This window comes from Gossypium hirsutum, chromosome A12, assembly GCF_007990345.1.
Source record: "Gossypium hirsutum isolate 1008001.06 chromosome A12, Gossypium_hirsutum_v2.1, whole genome shotgun sequence".
Taxonomy (NCBI): domain Eukaryota; kingdom Viridiplantae; phylum Streptophyta; class Magnoliopsida; order Malvales; family Malvaceae; genus Gossypium; species Gossypium hirsutum.
In genome coordinates this window covers 101,549,524-101,572,986 of record NC_053435.1, presented here as the reverse complement: position 1 = coordinate 101,572,986, position 23,463 = coordinate 101,549,524, and the positions used below count along the sequence as shown (strand labels likewise).

General features: G+C 34.2%; 2 protein-coding genes across 10 annotated transcripts; both read right to left on the bottom strand.

Moving 5' to 3' along the window:
* Positions 1–225: 225 nt before the first annotated feature.
* On the bottom strand, positions 226–6,045 carry LOC107933482 (trehalose-phosphate phosphatase A). 9 transcript variants are annotated; one of them, XM_041083322.1, is made up of 14 exons: positions 5,876–6,026; positions 4,243–4,276; positions 3,179–3,230; positions 2,584–3,084; positions 2,348–2,488; positions 2,171–2,242; positions 1,849–1,971; positions 1,698–1,754; positions 1,515–1,616; positions 1,328–1,405; positions 1,118–1,187; positions 934–1,004; positions 747–839; positions 226–662 (listed from the first exon to the last, which is right to left on the bottom strand). In XM_041083322.1, exons 4-14 carry the CDS (start codon positions 2,869–2,871, stop codon positions 609–611), a joined length of 1,149 nt encoding a protein of 382 aa, XP_040939256.1. In that variant the 5' UTR covers positions 2,872–3,084; positions 3,179–3,230; positions 4,243–4,276; positions 5,876–6,026; the 3' UTR covers positions 226–608. The 9 variants fall into 9 exon arrangements, with proteins under 9 accessions (XP_040939256.1, XP_040939255.1, XP_016721185.2 ...); XM_041083321.1 differs by having other exon boundaries at positions 4,239–4,276; positions 5,876–5,986; XM_016865696.2 differs by lacking the exon at positions 4,243–4,276 and having other exon boundaries at positions 5,876–6,045.
* A 7,306-nt stretch (positions 6,046–13,351) lies between these two features.
* On the bottom strand, positions 13,352–19,281 carry LOC107933504 (E3 ubiquitin protein ligase RIN2). The gene is made up of 13 exons (XM_016865730.2): positions 19,047–19,281; positions 18,087–18,508; positions 17,793–17,870; positions 17,288–17,374; positions 17,063–17,184; positions 16,665–16,761; positions 16,434–16,536; positions 15,735–15,892; positions 15,491–15,628; positions 15,347–15,414; positions 15,026–15,256; positions 14,038–14,419; positions 13,352–13,891 (listed from the first exon to the last, which is right to left on the bottom strand). The coding sequence occupies exons 2-13, from the start codon at positions 18,324–18,326 to the stop codon at positions 13,835–13,837; spliced, it is 1,761 nt and encodes a 586-aa protein (XP_016721219.1). The 5' UTR covers positions 18,327–18,508; positions 19,047–19,281; the 3' UTR covers positions 13,352–13,834.
* Between the last annotated feature and the right edge of the window lie 4,182 nt (positions 19,282–23,463).

Sequence of the window (23,463 nt, the reverse complement as noted above, 5' to 3'; positions counted from 1 at the left end):
CTGTTACTGCAGCTCTGTCATCTGGAAAACACCCTGTCACTTTCATTTCAGCGACTAACTGCTCTACAGCACAAGATCAATTAAATTTGCAAGTTATGCTCTGAATAATAATAATGAGCAGAAAAAAATTCCCCAAGTTGGTTCACTCAACTTTTGATACATCAAAGAACTAATTTCTATCTTAAAATCAGTTGAGCGTATATCAATTAAAAGAAATATGCAAAATGAGAGAGAAGAATGCATGAAAAATAACATTCCATCAGGAGTTTGTAAAAATACATATAAAAGCATATCCATGCTTAAAAGAATGAAAAAAATATTTAGTGTTGTCCAATGGAAGAGGGCTGCTTTCCGAAACTGAATGCCAAGAATGGGAAACATGAAAATAAAATGGAAGCATCCATCACCGGTTACCAGTGAGAAACATAACTGAAGCAGGAATATACAGTTAAGACAAGAAGCAATGAGCAGCAATTGTAGGCCACCAGACCTGGAGAAACGCCACCACTTCCACTCCAAAGCCTCCCAGTGTTAACTAGATATAGTAAAATTTTCTTTATTCTATGCTTTTATCAGTGTATTTTTCTTCTCTATGTTATTTGTTGTATTCAGAGAACACTTGTCTTCTTCCAATTCACCAGTGATTTAAGAAACTCCATCACCTGCATATCATTCACAGGCAGAGGCATAATTAATTTCAAACACCAACAATCCTAGTATGAGAACAAACAGATTTGTTTTTGTACCTCTTGAGGGTCCCTAAGGGAGAAAAATGCATTACTCTCCTTTGGAGCGGATGATACTAAAATGCCATATCCCAGATTTCCCTCTCTCAGAACCTGTTTTTAAACCAATGAACTTGTTTCTGTTAATTATTTTTGAACGCATACACAACTCTCAAGAGTGTCAATGGTGTTGTGATTTATATCTTACCTTAAATGCATCTTCGTCTGTCCGGTCATCTCCAACATAAATGGGAAGCACATCATCATGATTACTAAGCCCTAAAGCATTTGATTTTGCTCACTATTAATTCATTATTATGCATGAAAAACAACATATGCCATGACAGTGAAAATAATAAATAATAAGAAGACAGTCTAGAAAACATACTTACCAAGTGATTCAAGTAGAAATGTGAGAGCTTTCCCCTTATCCCAGTCGATCACAGGCCGTACCTCTAAAACCTAATTGCATAAATTTTAAAAAAATAAAGGACTAATATTATAAAATAACACAAACAGAAATCACAACATCCATATCTAGCACAAGCCACAAGCAGAAAATGAGTCAAAAATAGGAGAATCATATTGTCTTTAAAGATCACCTTCCGACCATGAGACAATCGCAGACGAGGGTAGTTTCTGATGACATCATGAACACATTCTGCAACTGTTTTCCAATTCTGGAAACAAATATAAGAATGTTTTAATAAAGTACGCAAGGAAAATGGACATGCCACTGAGCATCACTTCCAAAAGATAAATATTTCTTATACCAAGGAAAGTATCTACCTTCTCGTCTACATTACGGTAATGGACAGAGACACAGAACTTATTGTTTTCAACTTTTGCTCCTTTAATTTCTTTGGTGCTGTTAACAAGTGAGTTAAAAACCTGTGATGAAAGAAACTCCACATTAGAACAAAGAGGAAAAGGTGAAGGGCTCAAAGTATGGCACTCGGGAGACATACATACCTCGTCAATCATAGGTAGGAATTCACTAGCAGGCTGGAATAACTTTACTCCTTTGCCCTGTGCATTAAAGAGAAACAAGATTAAGATATAATTTAAGAGAGAATGCAGAGTCACAGGGAATAAAAAGATTAAGAGATTTGAAGCCCCAAACCTGCTTATCAGTAGATCTAATGCAGTTAGGAGGATCATCAGACGATTCCCTAACAGGACCCATGATGTCCATTCCATGACTTCCCGCATAATAGAGATCTGTTAGTCCTACAAAATCATATACCTGAATATACAAGGGCATAGAACAAGATATGGTCAAAACGAAAACCCAACAAAGAGGCAATCAAACACATAAAATAATCTAAATATATTGAAGGTGGCAGTTGGATAACTACGCATGAAAAACAGTGGCAAGGAAGATGTCAGAATTACTAAAATGCTTTTGATCAAAAAATTATTAAAAACCATGATCCTTAAATCACCTTGTCACGGCTTCTTCCACTAATTATTGCTGTTGGGAAGTATTTTGCCACTTTTGCTACAGCAGCTCGCATCTGAATAAAAGGCTTTGGTTAGTCTATCATGAGCAACCAAAAAGAGAGGAATTTTGACTAAAAGATTTTATATATGGTTTTGTCAGGCAAACCATTTATTCTTACATCAATAGACATAAAGGCAAAATCTGGGTTGTCCACAATTGGTGAAAGAGTCCCATCATAATCCAAAAACAATGCTATTCTCTTGCCTTTGGCAAAATTTGTAATTTGCTCAAAAGATGATAGTGCAGAGGGATACTTAGCCTGTAAAATCAGAGAGTAAAGTACATAGAGCAGATCAATAACTCGTCCACTTGTATCAAAATTAAACTCGCGTAGAAGTAAAAGAGAAACAATACCATCCATGTGCGATACGCAACATCTGTATCAGCTGATACAATCTCATGGTTGTAATCCCTCGTGCTTGTATGACGAGGGGATGAGGATTTCATAGCATCCAGCCAGCTGCTGGCACGAACATCATCGAGAATTCCAGTTTTCTTCCTGGGAACAGTTAGAAGTAGATTTGGAGAAAACACTGGCGCTGGGGATGAGTATTGCAACAGACTGGAAGCTACTAATCTTGACTTGCTTATCGGTGCAGGATCAGCCAGAACAGGAGCGGTGTGATTGGATTTCAGGTCCATTTGATCCAGCTTTGTAACAATACTTATAACGTCAAAGCTAACAGACTCCTCAGCAAACTCCTCAGCAAACTTTCCACTCAAGTGCAAAGAAGCAAACCTTAATATTCAATCTCAGATATTCTATTCAGCCAACCCTTTTATCAATGAAGAACCACCTCTTTAAAGTTTTCTTGTCACTGCTCTTAAGCAAGCAGTCCATCAAGCATAAGGGACCTGAAAACGGATTTCGTAAGAATGCGTCAAAAGAGACAAAATGAAGCTAAAGATCATCACTGTTTTTCAAAAGAACCAGATATAGGAACTGAACCTGTTCATATCCTTTGGTTACTCTGCTTAAAACTTATGTAAGCGAACACTACCTGCAGGGAATTGATTTAAGAACTATAATTAATGTACAGATCCAGAAAAACATCCTTCAAAACTAAAAATGAACAATGAATAAAGGCCAAGAAGAAACGGTAAACAAATTTGACAAATTCATTATTGGAAGACAATGATACAAAACATGCCTCACCAAACAAATATAAACAATTAACTTCAGAAAACCAAAAGGTTGGAGACAGAAGAGGTGCAGGAAAACAAAAGATATATCGGTGTCGAATATATGTAGTGCAATTCAGTTGAAAGATGAAAATGCACAAAGATGGCATACAGAGAAAATGGACAGCTAAGATTTACTAAACCAATTGGGAAGAAGACAAACATCTTATCAGTCAGAACTGGCAAGCAACCACACAACTTGCAAGGAAAGGGACTTTATAAGCATGAAAATTTCCTAAAAAAAGCATCGAGACATTACTGAAAAATATAGTAAATTCTACTTTCTATGGCCCTTCACAGCCTTAGATTCCTTTTGAAGTTCAGTCCTTCTCTTCCCAGACAAAGTTAATTTGCAAGGGCGAGAGGTTTGGACTTGACAATAACTTGTGTCCTTATCCTCCTTCTAAGCAACTAGACTGCAATTTTACATGAAATTCTTCTAAAATATCATTGTTGCCAATGAATAGTTTTTCTTGTTCAGTATCACAATGATTTATATTCCATAGTTCAACAACCTTTCCAGGATATAAAAAAAATCAAAGTTGCAGAACCTAAAAACAAATAGAAGCAAACTTGCGAGCTAAACAAAACATACAGGGAATATTTTTTGAAAGCAAAAGCAAGATAAACTAAAAACCCATAAACATTCTCAATATTTAGGAAAAAAGGCAAATTGATGACTTCATTATATGCAGAATTACAGATTTCACACACATTAGATAATTGACATCATGAACAGAATAAGAAAACAAATAATAGCACCACCCAAAATAACTCAAACAGTAACTGTAAGGGGAAAAAAAGAAGACAAAAACAATCACAATCACCTACATCATCCTCGTAAGCATGCAAAAGGTAGCAAAGCCTGAAATTACATGAAACCCAAAGAAGTGAAGAGCAGCATTCATTCATAAATAAAGCTGGCCCACGTGAAAAAAATGATATCTGGTACAGCAAAATAAAAGTAAATGGTAGTTGCTTGATAAAAAAGACGCCTTGCCCCCACTCAGGGAGAGGGAACCAAGTTAAAGGCAACCACACATTACGGGCCTATAGTGAAAATGGGGAAAACACACAATGGACCCCCAAGCACATAAAAGATCCATCAATTGAATTAAAATCATTATTGGAAAACCCAAAACAGAAACTTCAGGTTTCACCATACTCGTGTTGCTATCATACATTCCATCAATCAGCATCAAATTTACCACTAAAAGTTTGCAAGACTTATAGTTTATTTTTTTCCAAGATCAGTAACTTGTTATCATTGTTTAATCAGTACGGTTAAGCATCTTACCGGCTAATTAATCGACTGCGCTACATTAAACAGTTTTTTCTTTTCTTTTCTTTTTTCTTCTTTGAAAATTCAACTATTGAAAAATATCTTAGAGGTGAAAACAAAATGAATATATTATAACATCATTGCAAGCAAACACAGGTAGAAGAGATAGACAAATTGGAATAGACATTGACAGCTTCCGCTTTGCGGTTAGGAAAAAAAAAACTGAACGGTCAATCATGTAACGAGCAATTCAAAGAAAACAACAACGAACCAATCAGAAAATTAAGAAATTGATTCTTTTGACCAAAAAATAAAATAAAATCTTGAAGAAAACAGAGCACAAACCAAGTCAATTCGAAAAAGAAAGAAAAAGAATTTAATTTAAAAATGTAAGGAATGCACATAAAATCTTTAAATTGGAAACAATCTTTTTCCTTTGGTTGCCATTAGACAACGGCACTGAAGAAATACTCTGGAAAGCAGAGATTTTAAAACTCATCAGATTAAGAAGCGGAAACTGAGCATCGAATAAAAAGTCAGTCAAAGATACGGCATTTTTAACAAAATCAAAACAGCTTTCTGAGAGGCAAAAAAAATAAAAAGTCATAAAACCGCACCTAATTTAAAAACCTCGACAACGAAAAAGAAAACGCGTTCAGAAAGGCCGCTCGAGAAATGCAGGAAGCTTCGAGGGTAAAAGGCACAAAAAGAGAAAACTTGGAAAGAAAGAAAGAAAGAAAGAAAACTAATCTACAAATGCACCATTTTACTTGTTCAAGAACGAAAGAAAAGCCGTGATGATATTATAATGTACAAACAAAAGAATAAATTTGCGACGCCGTAATGAAGTAAACCACTGCCTTATTCTATCTTCTCGACGGCCAAAACGAAACAAAGAAAATGTCAGATTATAATCACCTGAACAGGAGAAGGAATCGCAGAGAAGGAGAATCAAACTAAAAAAAAATTTTCGTATAATACCGAATCGATGTTTAACTCAGATAAGAGATCAAAAGAATTTAAAAGAAATGAAGGAAGAAAAAGAGATGCGTTATGGCCGTTTGGGTATTTATAGAGCTTCAGTTAGGTTCGGAGTTCGAGGGAATGCAATTAAAAGCAAAACTCTGAGCGATGAGTTGGCTGAATTAGGAGCCAAAAATGGAAAAGCAGACGAGAAAATACCTTGTAAGTGGTTCGTGTTTCCCCACTTTTGTTGTATGGAAATGTAAAATGAGAGGAGCGAGTAGATGGGAAAATAAGGGGTGAGAGGCGCGTAATTATAGTCGAGGTTTTAGTTTAGAAGCTGGTTTTGTTGATGTATTTGGTATTATATAATGCGAGTTTGGTAAGTAACAATGGAGGTAGTTTTGAGTTTTGGGGCGAAAGAAAAGGAAAAAGAGGGGGCCCACAGGGGATCTTTGATTCTTGACGGAACGCCAGGGGGACACGTGGTGGAAGACTTTGCAGCCAATACGCGTGTGGACACCTGTGATCGACTTGTGTCTGACATGGCCGCGTTGGAGAACGGGCCCTGGGCACGGATGTGCTGGACATGTTGTCAGCGTGCCGTCACTTTCAATCTCTGCTGGGGTAGGGCGTCGGTCGTGGCTTTAATTTGGGCCAAACATGTGGTCCCACGTTGCAATTTGATGGTGGGCCCACCCATATTACCATCTTCAACCCACAACGGTAATCCACGCAGCAATTACGTGGGAGAAGGTTTTGGGTAATAATTAAGAAATTAAACGCATGGTTTCTGGAATAAGACCGGTGATGAAATCCATCAGGATACGTTGTACCAATCAACTTGATTCGGTGCATTTTTTTGGCTTGTTAATATTATAATGTAATATTATTTATTATATTATTGGGCTTGTTACATATTTTATTTATTTAATGGAATTAAATATTTTTATATTTTTTTATAAACATTTGTATTTTTTATTTTATCATTCGATTGGGAGCCTCAATCACCATCACCACAATGTCATGTACCGTTCAATAAAATTTATCAAAGATTTTTCATTCCATATTTATTTTCATGGCAAGTTTAATCATACCGTCTATTATACTATTATTCCATCTTTGTATATGTATCAAGTGAAACTCTTCTATTCACTCTAATAAATCTTTTACTCTTCCTCCTAATAATTTTTAATTTCGAGTTTGACTACTCAATAAATTAATTGCCTCTATACAATCTATCTCCAAGACAATTTTCTTAACGCCCTTCTCCCATGCTAGTTTAACTCCCTCAAAAGCCCCCCAAAACTCAAGTTATGGGAGAACCCCTAGAACCAAAATCCCCCATTGTTCCTGGCCACTCCCCACCGCAGCAACAAATGAGTCAAATCCCACAGTTGCAACAATATTCCCTAAATATTTTATATTATTTAAAATCACATTTATTAAAATTTTCTTTGAAGTTACCTGTATAAATATAGGAAAAAGATTAAAACAGTAATATATAAAATGTTAAAATTTTCAAGTTATAATAATTAAGGTTCCACATTTGTCTCAACAAATAATAATTAAGTTTTTCATTATCATATGTGATTCAGTTGTGAAAAAAATAAGTTTATTTCTTAAAAATAGATAAATTTTGATTTTGCTTTAATATAATTCATATTTATTGTGGTAGAGGTGGTAGGTCTAGCGAAGTCAGGTAGTGTAATACCCCATTATTGTGTTGTCATTCTACCTAATGGAAGCATCAACGACCGTGTAACATTTATTCGCCTCCCCATTACGGGAGCATGGCCTAAATGTCTTTTATTCAATACGGTATCCATTAAAACTACAAATAATTATTTATTGTTAACAAAAAAAATTGATTTTAGAAATTATATAAATTTCCGTAAGTCAATAAAAACTCCAAGATCTTGGAAAAAAATTTTAAAAAATTAAAGTTTAAAAATTCAAGAAAGATAAAATTTCCCCAAAATAGAAACTTAGACGTATTAAATTTATGAATTTATTTTATTTTATAATTTATAAATTAATTAAGTTTTAACTTAATTAATACAGAAGTATTAATTTTTTATTTTTTAATTAAGAATTAAAAAAATAATAAATAATTTTAGACCTCGTATAAAAAAATTTAATTGAATAATTGTTAGTCAGGGAGGCTAAGAAAGGAAGGTAGCAGTGGGAGCTGGGAATTTAGGTATTAATGACTTTACCCAGAGCAGTCAAAGATGCCGACAGTTCAAAAAGGGAAACTAAAATCTAAACAGAGAATTGATTGGTTCTGAAGCAGTTGTAGGCAAGGTTTATTAATATTTTTTTACTTCTAGGCTTGCAATTTGCATCATTAAGTAATGGAATCTTCGATTTCAACGCAGATGTGTGTGGTCAACATGTAAACCCAATTCCCCTTTTTACTTACTGCACTATTATTATAAGCATTTTTATTTTAGTTTCTAGCAAAGCTCACTTGTTTTTTTACTGCAAATTGTAGACTTTTCCAATTTCATAACTCTAATTAAAAAGAAGTTAAACTGTAAAAGTTAAAAAAGGAAGTAAGATCAAGGGCAGTGGGAGACTCACACAAGGACTTCCTTTTTTTTTTACGTAATTGTTATTTTTAAATTTTAATAAAAAACTAAACATTTTCATAATTCAAGCTTTTTTACCTGAATATTATAAAAAATAAATTATTTACTTAAATAATACAAGACTGAAAATCTCTTTCACCTCGATAAGTAATTCAGAATTCATATTATTTTAGTAATAAAAAAAACCTAGATTTCTAGAGATTATAAATTAAAATTCCATGGAATACCTTTCAAATTTATTGTTATTATCAGTCAATTTCTTGCAGTTGCGGTCATATGTATTTACCGTCACCGTCATCGTCATCGTCACCATCGACATCATCAATTCTGCAAAAAATAAACATAATTGGCCTTTCACGCTAACCAATCGGCATTAATAAATTGCTGGAAGAACAATCAAATCAGCTGTTTGGTACATACTATAATGTTTAACCAATCAACTGCTTTAAAATCCCACAACTGCGCCACCTTAATAATTATTTAATGATTAAATGAGTTGAATATCAACGAAAACTTAACTAAAAAATAAAAAATAACTCCCCATGCTTGAAAGTGAAGCGTCCTATTTTGACGAACAAACTAGGGTTTTATTTAGTAAGGAAGAATCTGAACTGAATCTTCCAACCCTAAACAAAGAAGTTGATGGAAAATAGGTTAAAAAACATGCGGTGTGAGGTTGGTTTAAACAGCACTCATAATTTCCCGGTACATTTGGTGAAAAGTCTTTGGGTTGGAAAAATTGCAATGCGGAGGGCCTTTCGAGGAAGGTTCGGGTCCTGGAAATATTGTTGTGTAAACATGTCGAGAGACACAGAACCATTGTAGAACATGTGTGTTATAGAAAAGTCATTTTTGGTCAGGAGATTAAAGTCTTTGGTCAACGTAAAAAGTGAGCAAACCCTGTTACAAGTCTGGTCGTCCCTGAAACATTAATTAATAGTGGGAGATGAATGGACCTGGATTCATTTTATTAGGAAGCTGGGAGTTAGGTAGGACCATTTGTAAAGCGAAATCTGAAATGAGCTCTACTGAGACTGCCATCTCAAATATTGATTGAACCAATTAGTTTATCTTCTAAGATTTTTCCTTTTTACTGAAAAAGAAATTAATTATGATTTCATTGAATAACGAAGGAATAAAGAAAGTGGAACTGAACAAAGGATTGTTTCATTGAGACGGCGGAAATGGGCATGACTTTTATGAAAAATTCAGCCATGCAATGCAAGGGCTCTTTGAGTGGGCGTATTGTTAAGTAAATAATGTTTCGATTAGTTTGGGCTGCATTTCCACTTAATTGGCCCAAATATTACCTTAATTGTCCATTGTTCGGACTTTGGACAGCCTACAGACACTACTGTTTTTTGCACTATTCTTGACCTACGTTGCAGATGAATACATGTATTTAAATTTTTATATGATTTAAGTATTATAAGATTGTTAAGAGCCTGCCTTGTAGCACGTCTGGTTGTTCTCTCTGTCTGCTTGATAGCACGTTTATGTGGTGTTTCTACTAGTTAAGGTTTTTCTAGAGTTTAGTGGGGGCGTGGAGGTTTTGCTGTGTGGGAATGATGAAAGAAGAAATAACAAATCTCAATATAGTCGACGAAGAGGAAGAGCCGGTACAGGCTCTAGGAAATGAAGATGTGGTTGAGGAGGATTATAGCTTGTGTTTGGTAGGGCTAGTGTTAATGGATAGCATGGTACATTTCCCGTTGATGAGGAATATTTTGGTAGATCTATGGCAACCGTTGGGAGGAGTGTCCATTATGGAAATCGGGGAAAAACAAGTCTTGTTTCGATTTTTCAATGAGGTAGATCTATAGAGGGTAATGGATGGAATGCCTTGGTTTTTTAATAGGCACCTTATTGTTTTTTATATCAAGGGAGAGGATCTTTTACAAGTTACTCTCATTTATGCCATATTTTGGGTGCAAGTTCATAATTTGCCGATGAGTTTCATGTCAGAAGGGATGGCGCGGCAATTTGGAAACTTCATTGGCCAGTTCCTGAAGTATGAAGCGTGTTGTTTTTTTAGCAGAATAGATCAACGTACGCAATGTTTCAATATGTGAAGATCACTTTGTTTTGTTTTTTTATGTGGTAGGTTGGGTTATAGAGAAGGTTTTTGTCCAGTTAGGTTGACGGAGGGATCACAGGAGGTGGTGTTTGGTTGGGATACTTCACTAAGAGCTCCACCACGAAAGGCAACGCCGGTTGCTAGTAGATGGCTGAGAGACGATTCGATGGATGGGATTAGGATAGAGATGGAGTTGGATGGAGGACAAGAAGAGAGGACTTTTGGGGATATCCAATTTGTTCACCCTTATCAAATAAGAGAAAGTCGAGTGGGGGGTCATCAAGATATGTCAAGAAATCACACAGTATTAGTTAAACTAAAATGCTGTCAATCACAATCATTTAACAGGTGAGTCTTATTATCAATACTCATAATAAATAATCAACTCAATTTAACTACATCATACATTATCAAATCATATTAACCAATTAGAAAATCATATAACCACTTAGAGTACTAATTACAAATCATATAACCAATGAAAGTATACTCGATAAACGATATAACTTATCCGGATACATGGTTAACCATCTAGAACACACCAGAACGTTCAAATGAGCTAATCAACCGAGGACACACCTGAACATCAAGTGTCAAGCCCATAGGCTAACATCCCTCCGAAACACACCTAGGCACTGAATGCCAAACCCAAAGGCTTTTATATTTGCCCTTGATAACACAACTGAATTACTGTAATATAACACGATAGTCCGCAACAAGTGCTAGACTTTGATATATTCAATAGACAATAATAAATCAGAAATCATCTCACCACCAATAACTCCTGTACAGCGTACGATATAACCTATTTATCACATGTCAATTATATTCTATCCTACATTCATCGGCTCAAATATATATATATCAAACATCAATGATCTATTTAATTACCTTCTCGACTCATATTCATTACTTCTATTCAATATTTTAGAATATTCAATAATCTCTAATCACAAATAATATTTACAACTATTTATAATACATACATTTAATAATCATTAATCATGTTAGATAATTAAATAACAACTGATAACTGTAGCAGCATTACCGTATAAACTTTGGAATCTTATTTATCTATCATTATTTTTGTATATGATTTGAGAATTATAAGAGTACTTTTCCTATATTAAGTATATACATTTAATAATCAATCCAATGTTAGATAATTAAAATCACAATAAATAAATGTAGCAGCATTCCTGATGATGATTTAGTTTAATGATAATGTTAAAAGGTTAAGAAATTTTCCAAAAAAAAAAAATTAATTAATTCTTGAGTATTCAATTTAAGGCATAATTAATTTTAATTGAAAGTTGTAAACAAATAGATAGTCAACAAAAAGAGAATTTAAGATAAAGCCTGTGTTACCTCCATTGTATCTTAATATTATACTATCAGTTATAACTCTGTGCTAGAAATAATGGTTGCTCAAAGGAATGACAAATTATACTCCGACATCATCATCAAGTCATATGTAAATCACCCTCCAAAGTTAGGTTTACAGACCGCAATATAAAAATCTAAGTAGGACTAGGACAGAAAGCATAATCAGTACTGTCAAAACAGTGAAAGCAGCCCAAAAATCTCAGCATAAGAAAACCCATCAAAGCCATACCCATCAGTACCCCGCTTGCCATTGTCGCCAAACACTTTCCCAACCAAACCCCTTTTGTCTCTTCTTTTCTCTTTTCTGCCAAACTCATCTCAACAACACTAGTAATGGCAGTGGCAGAGCTCTTATGGTTCTCCGCAGCCTCATGCACAGGCACATGTTCCACCACCTTAACCTGGTCATTAAAACCATCGCATTCCAAACCAGCCGCCAAACTCAACTCTGTAGAAGCCTCGGCTGCTTGTTCCAAATCAGACAAACTGATCAACTCAGAAGCCGCCTCGCCCTCATCATTGAAGCACGACCCCGTGCAAGAACAGGCCGGACCCTTTTCAACATGGCCGGATGGTGGAGATCGGAAGCTGTCCCAATCCCGAAAAGCGGCTTCCAGTTCAAGCAACCTTTTGGCGATAGGTTGCAAGTGGAAAGGCTTTTTTGGGCGACAAGCGATTTCGGCAGACAAAAGATTGTTCAAAAACAGGAAGCGTTGTTGGATGTCTTGGGAGAAGCGGTGGTGATGGGGAGTATCGAGTGGAAGAGAATTCACTTGCTTCAGTTGGGATTCAAGTTCTTTCAGTTTCTTCTGCAAAATTGTGTATCTCTTCGTCATGTTTGCGGCTGTATGGTTATGTTGTTGCAATGAACACCGAGGAAATGAAGGATCAAGTGAAAGGGTTTGGGGTTAGTTATATTTTTGGTGTTCATGGGATGCGTCGTTTACATGGACGAGAAGTTAAAAAGACACCGGTGGCTGTTAACGTTACCAAACGAAACAAAAACGAGAAAAACCCTATTCAAGTATACCAACCGTGTTATGGGTGGTTCTGTCAAAAAAAAACCATGTTATGGGTGGAAAAATTTTATAACAAATATATTTGTAAAAATTTTAAAAATTAAAAACAAACGAGAGTTTGCTCAAAATTGCTAAAATTTATGATGTTCCAATTTTAACATGTGTTTTAAATTAATTTTTATATAAAATACGAAAAGACAAAAACATTCTCTAAATAATACGAGTAAAATGTCTCATTATCTACGCGGGACAAGATCACTGTAATGCCGGTGATGAGAACTTTTAGCACAAAGATTTTGATCTCATGTGTAAATACCGTGGGTACATTCTCAATACAGTTTTTTTCACTACTGTGTTAATTTATTCTGGTTTAAAACCCAATTACTAATTTGGTCATACTTTATATAATAATTAATCTAATTACTAATTTGATCATACTTACAATTGTAATACTTGATTTTTAAATTCATATGTTTAGAGAAAACTAGTCAAATTTTATTTAGAAGTGCAAGACAAAAGAATAGCAGCTACTTAAAATTGAAAATATATAATTTATACAGTCGGACTGACTATATAGTCATTTCTTTTAAGAAATTTATTATAGTCGAAAAAAGAGAAATTGAAATAAAATCCAATTAAATTTCAGTGAATGAAGGGAAGAAATGTGAATAGTTACATAATAATACTACAAGGGGAAGGGGAAGGGGAAGGGGAAGGATAAGGATTTCAGTTTGAGTGGTGGCAGATGTACCATTACCAGCAGGGAATAGATCTACACACTCCTATCACCCGTCTCTCCTTCTCTGGCTAGAAATGGCAAGCAGTGACCACCAATATTTAACTTAGCACTTAGCAGCTTTATTTTTCACACCAAAACAACATTACCTATTATATATATCTTTTCACCCTTCTCTTTTGCCATAATACCATCTGATTCTCGGCAAAACTTGCCTTTTTATGTATATACAGAAAGAATCATCCTTCTTCAATAAATTTGTAGCAAGACATAAAACGTTATAAGAGGAAACAATCATCTGTTTTAATTAAACACCTTTGCCTACTGAACTCGACCCCAATGTGTCCAACAAAATTCCATGCATCCTCACATTTGGAGAAGATTATTCACAGTAACTGTAACAGAATTTGTTCTCTGCAAGTCCTGCAAATTCCATTCGTTGTGTATTGAAAATCAAAGAAATTTGTTTTTCATTTTCTCAAAAGGAAGGGAAATAAACCAGCAAAAGAAAAACAATTTAAAGCTGTGTACTGAAAATCTTGATATACTGTAGTAAATCCTAACAATACCTGAAAAATCACCTCATCCGGGACATGTGGCAAAACCTCCCGTACAGTCTCAGCCATGGCAAGTATATTTGCTACACCCTCATTTGCAGTGCGCGAAGCACTCCTAATATGTAAACTACCAGTATTTGTGGGAAACCTTCCTCCAACATTTGGAGGAACAGATGAAGCAGATGCAGCAGCCTGAGATGGGTTCATGGGCCAAAGGCTCCAAGCAGTATCTTCTAGAGCAGTTTGGGCATAAGTTTCTCCAACAGATGCAAGGTGCCTCATCATCATATGAACTCTCCCAAGTCCAACTGATCTGGTATCGGTAGAAGGACCGGCTCCATCAACATTCTGGTTTGGCCAAGAATGCAACCATTCAGAATCCAGTCCTGCACTCCTGCAAAGAGCAAATGATATGTATATATGATAATATGAGCACACTGAACAACAATAATTAGTACAACAATTTGCAATTATAAATAGCTGAATGACTTATTGGTTTGCGATAAAATCAGAATAAATTATGAAGGCATCTGAAACTTATAAACTCTTTTCTCTTGTCTACACCAACAGAAGAAATAATGCACACGATCCCATTTAGTCCTTTCCACAAACTGGAGGAACCTTTCTCTTTCAGGAACCCTCCATATCATTCCGTCAAACCTAGCTGACCATGAACCATTATTTATTACCCAATACAAAACAGGAATTCCGTTGATAATCAAGGATAGTAAATGTTTCCCATCTCAATATGGACTTAATTAAGTGATTGTTCAAATAGAAGGTACAGCACACAGCTATTTTCCACAAGCTAAGACACCACCTTTCATATCCTCACTAACAAAGGGTGAACTAATAAACGTCAAGGTTATAATCAAGACATTAAGTGTAAATGTTTCATATTATATTACTAGCTTCTCAATTAAATGATTGTTCAAATGAAAAGGTATAATCAGCTTTTATTCCAAGCCAAGCTAGGAAGTATAATTTGAAGGAACCAAACCTCCAAGGGCTGCCTTCTACTGCATTCTGCATTTGATTTGGGAATACTCCGGCAGGTAGGGCATGACCAGGCATATTTGGCCGATTTAATCCAGAATTTATCTGACGGGCCAACTGCTCATCACTTAAAGCTTCTGCAGTGCGAGAATTTGCCTCATTTTCACTTCTTCCAAGGAAAAGTGGCTTTCTACAAGTGGGACATGAGTAAACTTCATTTAAGCCTTGGTCCAACCTGCCATGGTACATTAATATCCAGCATTAGGTTCTGCCACACACACTAGCAAATACACAAACCAAGTTTCATAATATCATATAGCCATACCAGGATCTCAAGCATGCAAGATGAAAAAGGTGATTACAGTGAAGCTTTTTAGCCTTGGCCATAGGTTCCTGAGCTTTGTGAGGTTAGTTAGACCTTCAAAAATAAGTAAAAACTGAAAAAGGCACAATAAAAACCAAAGCATACCCGACATATTGCACATTCATCATCATATGCTCGTATCTCTTCGGATGTTGCATCAGGTAGTGCTCCATGAAGAGCCCCAAATGCCATTCTCAATTTAATAAATCCCTTTACACGCTTCACAATTGCACTTAGCAAAGCCTGATAAAAAAATTATTGAGTTAGTGAATAAAAGTAATGTTCATTGAGATGCCAAATTATAGATGTAATAAGCTGCAGAATAACCTAAAGAAACAGAAATATTTACACGTATATTCAAGAAAAGAACTGCATCCACAAGATGGAATGCCATGCCATGGAGCCACCAAATAAGAACATAATGCCCAAGTGCCATTAACAGTGTTGCCATGTCAAGGAAGAAACCTAAATTGCGAATAAGAATGCCCTTCCATTCCCAAAATGAACCTGCAGTCATGTGCAATTGTTAAAAGAAAAGCAGTGGAGGCAGATAGAGCAGAGAACAAATAGAAAAAAATAACAAGATGAAGCTTGTCTTTTCAGCCATATGACCAAATAAGAAACAACCATTCTAAAAGAAGAAAAAGTTGCAGAGTAAAGGAATGCAAAGAACTTATGAGTTACTGACGAAAGAAACTCGTGAAACAGTGAAATAATCTTCAAGCTTAGAAATTTTAGCAATTATAAAGAACCAAAAGATACGAACGTTCCTATCTGAAAGACTTGGATATTGGATCAGGCTCAGACACATAAGAAAGAAAGATGCCTTTTCAATTTATTCATACGATCTTACTCTCAGACAGGCTAAAATAGTTTAAATGAGGATGAGGATGAAGATAATGATGATGAGATGATAAAATCCCTTTGATTTGCAGCTTAAAACAAGACTTTACAAGGCATGACCTTCTCAATTAAAGAACCACTGAAAACACCCAGCCAATCTATCTAGAAACTAAAAAATCACATTCATGCATCAATAAGTAAATACCAGCAGCCGATAAATCAAAGAGTTTTGCTCTTTGGCAATCTGCACTGTTCCCCACTGAATGGAGCAATATTTCAAGCAGCTGAAACCCATGAACCAGTATAGCCTACAGACAATAGTAGATAGAACAGACTACCTCATCAAACCATGATCCAATAACTATCACAGAATAATACTGTTACAGAACATCCAGATTGAACATTTATCAGAAAAAGAAGCATTCAAAAAGGATACCTGCACAGTCTCAAAAGCAATACTCAGAGGTTCAAAAAACAACAGCAAAAACATGGATGAATTCACTTGTTTGTATAACATAAGGCTCAGCCATATCCTGAAATACAGCCACAAAGTAACTTAAAATAATTAAGATGTTAAAAGTTGAATTGCCTGCTTGAAATGAGGAATTGCTAAAGCAGGATTTCAAAAAAGAGGTACACTACTTCCATCAGTCACTACATTTGAAAGGATATCCAGAAAGTAATAAAATCCATAAATCATATATTTGCTGGTAGAAGCTAGGTAAGCTGCTTAGAGAAAATTGTTTTGTAGTACACTGCTTGCAAATTCAAAAGAAAGGGTTTTTGTGGAAATTTTTCCTAATTCAAAAAAAAGGGTAAGAAATAGAGCAATACCAGAATATATTGAAAGTGAGGGCAAACAGAAACACAGAAAAGACTCGAAAGTATGCCCATGGTGTAGCAGAAGGAGATGCATTCAAACGCTCAAATCTATCCCTGGCCAAAGCTTGAAACATCTGCGTCATTTGCTCAACAAAATGTTAGGATGCACAAAATGCAATTCAATTTCTTCCAATGTGGGCTAAAAACAATACTTCCATCACAAATTACATAATATACCTTTAGACAACATATAACAATCAACCAAATTGACCAGAGACCTGCTTGGAATACTGTTGGTGGAATTACTAATGGTAGAAAGGTCCCCTGTTTCAAAAATCATCAACTAATATCAGCACTAGTGAAGAAGGGAAAAAAAAAAAAAAGAACATGAACCTCAACAAGAAAATAACCTTGGAAACATGTCAAGATAACTTAAGAATAAAATGATCAGAAATGCATAGCAATTTCAAACCTGACTTGTTTTCACCATAAGAGGCAACGTATGCCATCTGACACAAGATATTTAGCTGTTTTTGTTTTTATTTTTTGCTAAGCAATATATTTAGCTCAAGTACTTAATTCAGTGCTACCTATACAGTAGTACCCCTTGTTCTCTACAAATGCAAAACCCGTACTCAAAAGAAAACTTGGGGATGGTGTAGTTACTTCCTGGATATATTCCAGGAAGAAGTGGAAGGTTTCTACAAGCAAACAAACTGTTTAAATCATTTAAAACATTTACCTTGTAGATAACATAGTTGATAAGACGTTCTACTAACTTCCGAGTTTCTAAGGGGTATAAGTCACCAAAAAATACAGTCTGCACAGCAAAAAAGAAACCACAATAATGGGACAAGGTTCTGTAAAAATAAAACAGAACAAATTTACATCAACAGTCAATAGTCATTAATATATATAATTTTATATATACGCAAACTTCATTTAACCTGCCTTTTTAATCATAGCATGGAATTTATCTCATTGTAAAGTCAAATTTTCAAATACCTTAAGGCTCGTGGAAAAAGAGAAAACTGACCTTTAGAGAAAGGATGAGTAGAATAAATACATTGAGCACAAAATTTGCGAGCAGAACCAAGGAGGCATAAGAACCTAAAAGAAGCTCAAGTGCACGGTCGACATTTTCCGTATGAATGAAATTCTCGCTAATTAACCCATCATTCTGAAGTTTATCAAGTGAAAATTCTGCCCAAACTTGAAGACCTATGAAGCTTAAAGCTGTGGACGCTGCTGAGATTGCCAAGTAGCTCACAGCCATCGGTAAAAAACACAAATTTTCCAACAAAAACGAACTTCCAAATTTTCATTAGAGCTAAATAATCATCACTAATCACAGGTAATAATAACAATTTTCGGATAATAAAAGTAGCTCAGGCTTCAAAACTGGCACGTTCAATGATAAAAATTGAACAACTGCAGTTATTTCGCAATCATAAGAACCTGAAAATCAAGCCCAAAAATAAACAGCATCAAAAATACCAGCATGGCAGCATTTAGAAGAAGAAGAAGAAGAAGAAGTATTAGCAGTTAATAAATTTATTGATGTTTTTCATTCAGCTTTTAAATAATCACGTCCTTTTTCAGATCTAATTAATCGGTTTCTATGAGACATAACAGACAGGGATTGATTAAAAAAACAGCCACCAATAAAATGTAAAACACCAATGGAATCCACAATAAGCATAATCATATTGAACGATTTAATTATAGAAGGAATTCAAACAGAATTTGAAAGCACTCAACAACTACAAAGAACAATAGAAGTTAAACCCTAAGACGAAAATTTCAAAACATTGAAGAAAAAATAAAATCAGGAAATTGAACGGAAATGTTACAAAAAAAACATTTAGGGAATTGGAGATATAGAAAAAAGGGGGGCAGATGAATTCATGGATTCGTCATGCTAAATTTAATAATTCTGGAATAACTTATTTAAGTAATAGAGAAAAGAGAAAAAAAGATCGAAAGAATCAAAAACCTGATTCGATCTCATCTGAGGAGATGAAAAGGAAGTTGTCACGAGTCGGTGGAGGTGTCTACAAATATTCACCGGCAATTGCAGGCTCTTCTTTTTTTTTCCCCTTTTTTTAATAAAGAAATTAGAAGAAAAAAATTGATAAAATAATATTTATAGTAGATAGAAAAAAGGGTATCCAGGCAGGCGGGGTCTGTTTGATTTTGCGGGGAAGCGAAAGCTATATCCTAAAATACTCAATTTTAAAAATTAAAAGGGTAAACTACAAAAATAATTATTTATATTTAATTAAATTTACATTTTAATCATTAATATCTAATTTAATTAATATTTAATCATTAACATAATTAATTTATAACATTTTAGTTATTAAAATATTAATCGACATTAAAATTATTACAAAAATTAGACATAACACAAATTATACCGTTAAGTGCTAATATGATTTTCACGTTATCTCCATTTAACACAAATTAATATAACGGGCTCTACCACTTTATTAATTTTTTCTCTTCCCCTTTTACCCCTTTTTCATTTTTCTTTTCTTTCCTTATTTCTCTGTAACTTAAATGCAAACCCCAAACCCAGAATCTATTAACTCCAACGTCGGGTCACCGAGTCGGCCGTCATCACGGTGGTCAGTGGAGCCCAAACTTCACCCTCTAAACTCGTTTTCTCATGCTCTTTTTGAATATGTCTTCCATTTCATCAAAATCATCATGGATTTTCCTAGATATAAAATAAACATAGCGGCTTAACTTCCTGCCACTATATCGTCGTCAACCGTTAGATTGGCTTGTTTTTATGGTAAGTTGCTCCTTTTGTTCGGCTCGTCCCTTCCACCATCCGGATTGGAAGATAAATGCTCGGAGCGCCATGCAAGGTAGATTTAAGATAAGTCTCCTCTTTCTTTCTTTCTTTCTTTTTTTTAACTTTATTTTGCTTCTTTTTTTATCCTTTCATTGATTTGCGGGTCATTTTTTGAATAAAGGGGTTTATCCTTTATATTTCTTTTTCAATTTGATTGCATTTATTAATTTTACAGGTTATACAAGTAATTGGTTTTGGGGTTGGTAATGGGGATTGGTTCTATAAAATGATTTACAGTGGTGGTGAGAATAGTTGAAGTGGGGCTTGGTGATGGGTGAGCTAAAATGGTGAAGGTGGTGGTGAGAAAGCTTAGATTTTAGGGTCTAAGTGGAGTTTTTTTGAGGGCTGATTGTAAGTGGTGGAATGGTTCTAACAGATGAGAGTAGCTTAGGTTGATGATGGTTGTTGAGGGTTCGAGAGAGAGCTAAGGAAAAGGTGATGGTGAGAGAGGTGAACCGTGGTGAGATGGCTTGGGGTGGTATGATGGTGGTCGGTAGAGATGGTTGATCTTTGGGAGCTTTGTGGAGAAAGCATTGAATAAGAAAAAATAAATAAAAATGAAATAAAGTAATATAAAAAAGTGAAAAAGGTTAAAAAATTTTAAAAGAAGTGTTTAGATTATGAGGACGTGACATGGAAGTCACGTAGTATTTAACGATGATATTTTATGCCACATCATACTTCTGTAACACCTCTAATGTCAAATAACATCTCACTAATCAAAATATTATAAATAAAAAACGGTAATGATTAAATCGTAACAAGTTAAATATTAATGACCAAAATATAAATTTAACTAAAAACTATTTTTTAAGTTTATCTAAAATAAAAATGTCTATTTTATTTACTTACCTCATCAAATATTAATATTTTAAAAGTTAAAATGTGCTCTAAATCTCTATATTTTTTATACATTTAAAATTTAGTCCATCAACTTCAATTTTACAGAATTTAGTCATTTTACCTTTCAATTTTAAAAGTAAAAGTTTCAATTTTAAAATTCATGCTCATTACAATTTTTTTTGTTACATGGTTATCAAATAATTTTTTTTTAATTTTAAAATATCACACCAACTAATTTGATAAAAAGAATTTAAGGTGTCATTAATAATTGAATTTAAATTTTAAAATCTAAATAATATATAAAATAAAATTTTAAAAATAAAAATATAAGAATTAAATTTTAATTTAAAAAAACTGTAAAAACTTTGAAACATATTTTTATCCTATTTAACCATTGTTATTATTATTTTGAAGGATATTATAATAAGATGGATCTTTTCATAAAAGGGCATGGGGCGGTTACAAGTTACAACACTAATTGGAAGGGCAAATCCCAATTTGGGCACCTTTAGCAATGCAGTTGGCAAACCCGTTACGGTCCTAGCAAACATACCGAAAACAACAATACTACTCATTCAACAATATCATTTCTCACTCCACTCAATCTCACCAGTTTTTTTTTTTTAATATTAATTTTATTATAAGTTTTTCGTTTTATATAATATCTAAAATTATTTATAGCTATTATCTAACATTTAAATAAGAGAATAATATGTTTTAATGTACTCAAACTCATGTCATCTTATTCTATTAATAATATCGATATCAATCAAACTAATGCTCAATCTAATCTCACCAATTTTTATATATCTTAGACAAATAGAGGATGGAGGTCTTCGTTTCTCAATATAAGGATCACCGATTTGCCATTGCTATTTTTTAACAAGCATATAATCAAAGCCTTAAAGTCAAGGCTTTTGACACTTGCACTTATCAGTTCGTTGATTTTATCCACCAGACTTTAATAATCTCTTGCCATCTCCCAAGAAGTATTGCAACAAATCTTAATCGAAATTAGCATGGGTTTAGTCCCTCGCTTCAAAACCACATGGTGTTTAAATGTTTTCTATTGTTTCATAATCATCATATTGTATTTAAGTTACGACCATTAATTAATATAAAAAACATGACTTATTAACAGAAAATCATAATAATATTTTTTTAATGTTGCAATACTTTCTAACATGTGAGACCGTTACAAAATATAACCTAATGAATTTTGAGGTAGGTTCGTGACCTTAACATAAGTCCCCACTCTCTAAAAAAAAATTATGATTCATGGAAGGAAAATGTGTAGAAATTTAGAAAAGATGAGGCTGATAGCTTTGTTTTTTTTTTCTTGTTTTAGCTTAGGTTTTTTTTAGGGTTTTTACATTTTCTTTTGATATCTCTTGTATTTCTTCAAATATTTTGTCACTAACTTTTTCTAAATTTCAATTTTAACTGACATGTTAATAAATTTAGTCTTCAGAATTTATTCATTTTATCATTTTAGTTTTGCTTTAAAAAAATAGCCTGTAATATTTATACATTTTATTAATTTAGTTTTAATCATGAAAATTTATCTAAATATAGAAAATGTATAAAAAAATAAAAAAATAAAATTATATATATAAACACTTGAGGTTGAAATATATATTTACAAAATTATCAAAATTAAAATATGAAACTTTAGAAAACTAACACTAAAGATTAATGTGTAACATTAAAATTTTAGAAAGCATCTCGTTATGTTTATCCGAATCTGGAGGTGAGTGCTAAAGTAAATATGTTGTAACACCCCAAACTCGGCCCAGACGTTATGACCGGATCCGACATGCCACATCGAAGCGTTCAAAACATTTTATATTGTTGGTCTAGAAAAACTTACTTAGTGTTTTAAAAGATAATTTCATTATAGGTTAAAGTGAATGGAAGCTGTGCACCAGGTAGGAAACTGGAAAAAAGGTGGTGAGTCCATCGGACTACTTAAGTACCAAGCTCCCTTCGGATCCAATCCTAGACATGCATACCGCCATTGCCACACCTTAACGTCATGGATATTTCTAGGAAACCGATTTGATTAAGTCATTTTTAGGAAAAGTGATTAATTTTGGAAAATACTTTCATTGCGGAAGCTTTGCTTGTTGTCGTGTTATTTTGAAATCAATTGTTGTTTTTGAAAACGCGCCCTAAAGCTATCTAATTTCAACAGTTAAAATAAGTAATACCTATCTTAGTAATACATATTAAAACCATCAAAAATAATTAAGCGGCCTTATTTCATTTAAAAACCCAAAACTTCAAACGTAAATAAAAGGATGTCCAGTTCACCAGAAGAAAATCAAACTTTCAGAACGGGTGGCCACTCTGAATTCCCTCACAGCTCCAAGTCCACTATGGTTGGGGATTTCCTGCGTTGATGAAAATAAAAGGGGCGAGTTTGGGGAAACTCAGTGTGTAAGGAAAACCCATTCAAAGCCCAAGTCAGCTCAAGCCTATTGGGCCTAAGCCCATTCAGGTAACAGTGGTACTGGACCAGAGCCCTTTTCAGATTACAATAAACTGGGCCTTAGCCCCTTATTCAGATAACAGTATGGCCCACAGGCCCATTTCAAAATACATGCAACATCAATAACATATGCAAGCCCATTTAGGGAGACTACTCAACCCACCAACCACTACACTCCACCCGTACCAGCCCTACACTCCATGTGGGGAATAGCTC

Coding starts and splice junctions, on each gene's coding strand:
- LOC107933482 (XM_016865696.2), bottom strand. CDS start 2,871: ATGGACCTGAAATCCAATCACACCGCTCCTGTTCTGGCTGATCCTGCA. Junction 2,243..2,347: donor TTGCCTTTATGTCTATTGAT/GTAAGAATAAAT, acceptor CCTTTTATTCAG/ATGCGAGCTGCTGTAGCAAA. Junction 1,406..1,514: donor ACCGTAATGTAGACGAGAAG/GTAGATACTTTC, acceptor ATTTGTTTCCAG/AATTGGAAAACAGTTGCAGA.
- LOC107933504 (XM_016865730.2), bottom strand. CDS start 18,326: ATGGCTGTGAGCTACTTGGCAATCTCAGCAGCGTCCACAGCTTTAAGC. Junction 17,185..17,287: donor TTGTTATATGTTGTCTAAAG/GTATATTATGTA, acceptor CAAATGACGCAG/ATGTTTCAAGCTTTGGCCAG. Junction 15,257..15,346: donor CTTGCATGCTTGAGATCCTG/GTATGGCTATAT, acceptor GTACCATGGCAG/GTTGGACCAAGGCTTAAATG.